The 6,000-nt window shown below is 37.5% G+C and overlaps 1 protein-coding gene across 1 annotated transcript in view; it reads left to right on the top strand.

Moving 5' to 3' along the window:
• Positions 1–2,333, top strand: part of LOC137647256 (protein rogdi-like) — a 75,777-nt gene extending 73,444 nt beyond the window's left edge. The window contains exon 7 of the mRNA XM_068380650.1: positions 1,603–2,333. Coding sequence (XP_068236751.1) covers positions 1,603–1,677 — 75 coding nt within the window. The 3' untranslated portion in view covers positions 1,678–2,333. The remainder of the gene's footprint in view (positions 1–1,602) is intronic.
• The last annotated feature ends 3,667 nt before the right edge of the window (positions 2,334–6,000 follow it).

The raw sequence follows: 6,000 nt of genomic DNA on the forward strand, positions 1-6,000 counted from the left end.
AATATTGAAAAATGTTATTTTCATTAGTAAAATAAATTTTTGAATATACTTACCCGATAATCATGATTCAATTGACCCACCCTTCCTCCCCATAGAACCAGTGGACCGAGGAAAAATTGAAGTGGTGTCAACAAGAAGTACTGCAGTACCTGGCCACAGGTGGCGCTTGTGAGTACACCCCCCTCTTGTATAGCGATCGCTGGCGTATCCCTTCCGTAGAATTCTGTCGGGCAACGGAGTTGACAGCTACATGATTATCGGGTAAGTATATTCAAAAATTTATTTTACTAATGAAAATAACATTTTTTGACTGGTTTTCACCTCTTAACATTTTTTCACACATATTGGCTGACATGAAACAAATGTTTTTTTCTACACAAATACAAACCAGAGTAAAGGATTTATGTTTTTATAATTAAGATAAATACAAATTACCTTTAAAATCTGTTATATTTCAGCAACAATTATGAACATTGTTCTGAATATGCCATCTGCTGAAATCAGAAGTGCTGTACGTTTAATACATTTGCTAATTGGAGTTCTGACAAAGGGGAAAGTACTGTAATAGAGCATGGTGTGAAACCTGGAGAGTCCTTGCTAGTTGGTTAGTGCTGGCTGTTACATCAGCCAGTAACACCGTTTCTGCAACTCCTGGTATCTTTACAGCTTTAGTAATAAATTTGATCATTTTATTTTCATTGCTTTTCCCCTTCCTTCCATTCTTACCTGTTACTTTCTGAATGACTCTTTAGGTCTTCCCGTCCATTATTCCTGACATAATTCTTTTTCTATCTGTAACAAAAAGAGGTGTTTTGAAAGATAAAGGCAGTAACGCAAGAATTTTCTTCTTCTCACCATGTTTAGTTTAAACCACATGATTTCCAGACTTGGATTTTCACGTTCTTTACTGCTATCCACATTTTGTTACCATTCCCAAAATAATTTCCTGAAAAAAGACAAAGTTAACCAAAAGTCTAAGACATGAGTTGGGTGTATTATACCAAGAGTTCTTGAAATAACTTTGACTAAAGAGTTCTCTACTATTGTATCTGAACCCTTTTGTTATCAATACCATTAACATTTTTAAACCAGACCCCCTATTTATGGAGTTTGATGTGAGTTCTTGTGCACTTTCTCCCATAATTTTTATAAAGGAGAAATATCTTCATGGTTACATATCATCTTGTTACGGCCAAGACTTAAGAAAAGACACCCACCACTTAAGTAAAAATGTAAGAAGTGGTCTTTATATGAATTTAAGAGTAAGGAGAGATCCTGTGATACAAAAGATACTCGGTTCTGTTTTCTTTTGTACTTTCGTTGTCATTCTTTGAGATTAATATTTCAAATTTATTATAAAAGCAGTCAAATTCTGTTGCCATCCAGTAATAAGGAACTATAGTTTGACCTCTTAAGGAGTCAATTTCAGTCTGCAGTCTGCTTATAAATATTTTCCATGTCAATGCATGACACAGTATTTTGTTTTATTATGATTTTAGTAGTCCTGTATTTACTGTTATACATTTAAGATGATTCCATTGAAGACTTTATATCATAATATGCCTTAAGTTCATTTTAAATTTCTCTTTCTTTCTTTTCCAGATTGCTGTATTCTCTCAGTTCAAGGATTTCACCCCAGATTCTTGCAGTGTTTCAACGATATCTTTTGAACCTTGATTAGTGACTTAAGATGTGATAATTCAAATTTAATTGTTTGTGAAAAGGTCTTGTTAATTAAGAGATAGTAAAAATTAGGATTATTGGTGGTAGCTACTCAAGCTGACGAAGTCACAAAATACTTTTAGATATGGATTCCTTGCAAGTCAATATTTATTAGTTTACTGGATACAAAGAACATTATGTCAGATTGATATCTCCTTAATGGTCTTTTAAAAGTTATTCTATTGTTATTCATACACGGAAAGTATTTTTTCCACAATTAAAGGTGCGATACTTATATTGTGTTCTTAAAGGTATCTTGAATAAAATTGCCAAAATACAGCTAGATAACAAATATCTTCTATATCAAGATTCTTCAGGGGCAGAGAATCAGGATGGAATTAACAGACTTCAAATGTTTGCGAGAAACTTTGTTTAAGCCGGCTTGGGCTATTATTGCCTTCTCATTCTTATTTGTTACTTAATCCAAATTATGTAGATTTTATTGTTTTTGATTTCCATCTTCTAAGGAAAGATTATTTTGAATGCCTAGGAACCATATACAGCATTGATTTTAAAACTAGTACCTCAGCCCACGATTTGAAAAATAATAATAAGGAGCTATGGTATAACCTCCATGATCTGGTTAAGTGTATGGTGATGCTAATTATATTTTCAGTTTTTCCATCTTGTGAAAGCATCTAAAATTATTAGAAATAGATGACCATACCAGTATTGCTAGTTAATGTTTATTTATAAAGGAACTGTTCATTAGAATGTTTTGGAGGCCTTTTTCGTATATTGAGATTTTTCTTCTGTCTGTTAGCAGGAATACTCAAAAGCTAGGTATTATGATAGAATTGCATGAATTCTTTGCTAAGTTCAGCTATGTACCAAAGATAAGTATCAAAACATGGTGAAGATTTGAATCCATATCTTGTGATAAGAGGATTTTTCTCTGATGGGACATATGCGGTTTTATATTGTACTTTGTGTCCCTTTAATTATGACTGTCAACTATTACACTACAACAATATTTATACTGTGCATAGAAAAGAGAAAGGGTTATTGTTTATTTTTTGCAATCAATTTTTTAATGTTTTCTAAGCGTAATAAATCATAAGAATAAAACCTTCTAGTACAGTACTTTGAAATATACTATGTTGAAACTGCTATAAGTTCTTTAACTTTAAATAATCATGTTAAGCTACTTAAAATTTTAATATTTCATATACAGTATTATGGTTAAAGATTTTATAGGGTTCTGTTCTACAAAGGTTTTCTAATTTCTTTTGATAATGTATTATACATTACTGTATAAAATATTTTGCTAGTTGAAATAGCTAGCTGAAACTTAGGGCTAATTACCTTTTAATCACAATTTGTTGATAAACCTTACACTTCAGTAAAATCAGTCATATCTTAGCTATTACATTATATTATTTTATTGTCAACCTTCTGTGCTCAGAACCATTTGATTCATGTAATCTTAGAGAAGTCAATATAATACAGTATACTGTATACTTATAAAAGAATTTTTGATGCATCCTGATCAGATCCAGTTCCATAGAACAAGCAAATCATTAAATCCCTAAAGACATAAATATGTGTGCAGTAATGCATTGTTATTAATTATGCTACTAATTGAGTTATTTCCTCTTAAGAAGCCTTTCTGTTATGTATAGTTATTTGAGAGGTGTGAGTCCATGTGACTTTTCAGTGTTTCTTGTTCATAATTAGAACTGTTAGCTCATTTTAGCATTGGCTGGTTGTTTTTTATGTAAATAGCTTATGTAAAGTGTTAGACTTTTAATTGTTATAAAACTTTCAAGTATATAATCGGTAACCCAATCCAAGTTTATTCGGTAAAACTGTGTATATGATGTACATATAATTTAATTTTTTCAATATTAAACTTACCCGATAATCATGTAGCTGTCAACTCTGTTGCCCGACAGAATTCTATGGAGGGATACGCCAGCTATCACAATACTAGAAGGGGGTGTACTTACCAGCGCCACCTGTGGCCAGGTACTCAAGTACTTCTTGTTGACACCTCCTCAATTATTCCTCTGTCGTGCTTCTGACAAGACGTTCTGGGATACGCTTATGTTCTTGGAGTATTTTCACGACTTTGGTGAAGTATTTCTCTTTGATTTCGGCTGTCGCTTTACTGGAAACTTCTATTTTAGCTTAGTTAGCTTTTGGAATTAATTTGATTAATTTTGGTGACGAAGAGAGTATGAACTCTCGTTCACCTTTCAATGGCCGACCCTTCCCTTAGACGGAAGTGTTGGTGTCTAAGAGAGTATAGACTCTTTTTCTTAATTTTGCTTAACAAAAGTTATAGATTTATTTTATATCTCTCCGCCTCTTATAGGCCTCTTCGATTAACTTCCTTTTATTATAAACTTATTAAAATTAATTTTTATATTTGTTTATATTCGACCTTCCTAATAGTAGGCGGTCTTTTCTTGGTACCGAAGTTAATTAACATTGAGCCCGTCATTTCGGTTTTACCTGTTAACATATTATGCTATTTTAAGGTCTTTGAAAGAATTTCTTTGATAGTCTCGTACTTTTTCAAAGTTGAACTAACGTTTTGTTTGTCTCGGCAGTTGTTGACGTTCAGAACGTTTCAACTTGCACTCTATCGTTACGATAGAGAAAGAATGTTCACGGTTTCACATTGCAGTAAGAGTAACCGTGTCTAGCGTTTTGTTCATTCTTTCTTAACTTAATGGTTTTGATCCTAATAAGGAACTTTTCTTTTTGGGAAATATTTCAGTTTTTTCCTTTAACAATAATATGTTTTAACGATATTTATGATTGGGCTCTTCTCTCAGGTTCTAAGTCAAGAGAGAGAGAGAGAGAGAGATAGAGACGGAGGGAGAAAGAGGATAAACGTTTCCCTCAAGCCTGCCAGGCGTACGAGTAACGTCGTTATCGTTTTGCTCTTATCCCTAGTCTCTTTAGGGGAAGAAACTAAACGTTTCTAGAGTGATCTAGTGTTTAGTCTCTTTCCAGCCACTGAATTTTCTTTCATTAGATTTTTCTGTTACATTGTAATTCTGTTTTCGCAATTACTAACTTTTGAGAAGGATAGAATTGCGTGTTTCAGGTACAAACCACTTAAAGTTTCGAGTTCAGTGAAATAAGTGCAAACAGAAATCAAAGTGATAAGTGATTAGCGCAAAGTATGTCAGTGTTATGCGTGAGGGTACTTTTGTGCGCGCCAGTCGTCCTCCCAGTCCGGGACCTCTTGCAAGCTCCCAAGCCCAGGGGAGAAGCAATGTCGAAGGATTAAAGGGTTCGGCAGGCCTTGATCGGCGCACAGAAGTATCCTCGGTGGTTGTGGGCGTGTCTTACCGAGACCGTCACTCCCACCCGCAGACGATTGAGCCCTTATTTTGCTCGTCTGCAGAAGAGATTTAGAGGAGAAAATATAGGCAGAGTAACGCTGGTCTCAGGTCTCAAGACCTCTTAAACGTAAGTCCAGACCTATGCCAGACGTACGAAGTAAAGTTCAACAACCCGGATGCAGTCATTGGGTTAGCTCTGACTCTCCTCAGTCATCAGTTTGTCGGGCTGAGAGTGCGCCTACACTCCCCCCGCCTATGCTCGCTCCACCTGATCGCAGTACTACCTGCCAGGCGTACGATGTTGTGGACTCTACTACAGTCCATGCAAGCACAGCTTTCGGACCTGATGCGTGAGTGTCGTGCTGAGAGTGTTGCACCTCCTCCTCCTCCTGCACCGGTGGTGCACCAACCGCCTGCACCCGTTCAGCCTGTGCTGCACCCGCCTGCACCGGTGGTGCACCAACCGGCTGCACCCGTTCAGCCTGTGCTGCACCCGCCTGCACTCGCTGCACCCAGTCGCAGCACCATCTGCCAGGCGTACGATGTTGTGGACTCTACTACAGTCCATGCAAGCACAGCTTTCGGACCTGTTGCGTGAGTGTCGGGCTGAGAGTGTTGCACCTCCACCTGCACCCTTTCAGCCTGTGCTCAACCCGCCTGCACTCGCTGCACCCAGTCGCAGCACCATCTGCCAGGCGTACGATGTTGTGGACTCTACTACAGTCCATGCAAGCACAGCTTTCGGACCTGTTGCGTGAGTGTCGGGCTGAGAGTGTTGCACCTCCACCTGCACCCGTTCAGCCTGTGCTCAACCCGCCTGCACTCGCTGCACCCAGTCGCAGCACCATCTGCCAGGCGTACGATGTTGAACCTCTTTCTGTGTTCGCTGTTCCCAGTGTTGTTCAGCCTCAGCCTTCTTTAAGGCAACCTTTGGTTTGGGATCAGGAGGATTACTCCACTCTTCCTCCTCCTCCCCTGG

The sequence above is a fragment of the Palaemon carinicauda genome, chromosome 9 (genome assembly GCF_036898095.1).
Source record: "Palaemon carinicauda isolate YSFRI2023 chromosome 9, ASM3689809v2, whole genome shotgun sequence".
Classification (NCBI taxonomy): Eukaryota; Metazoa; Arthropoda; class Malacostraca; order Decapoda; family Palaemonidae; genus Palaemon; species Palaemon carinicauda.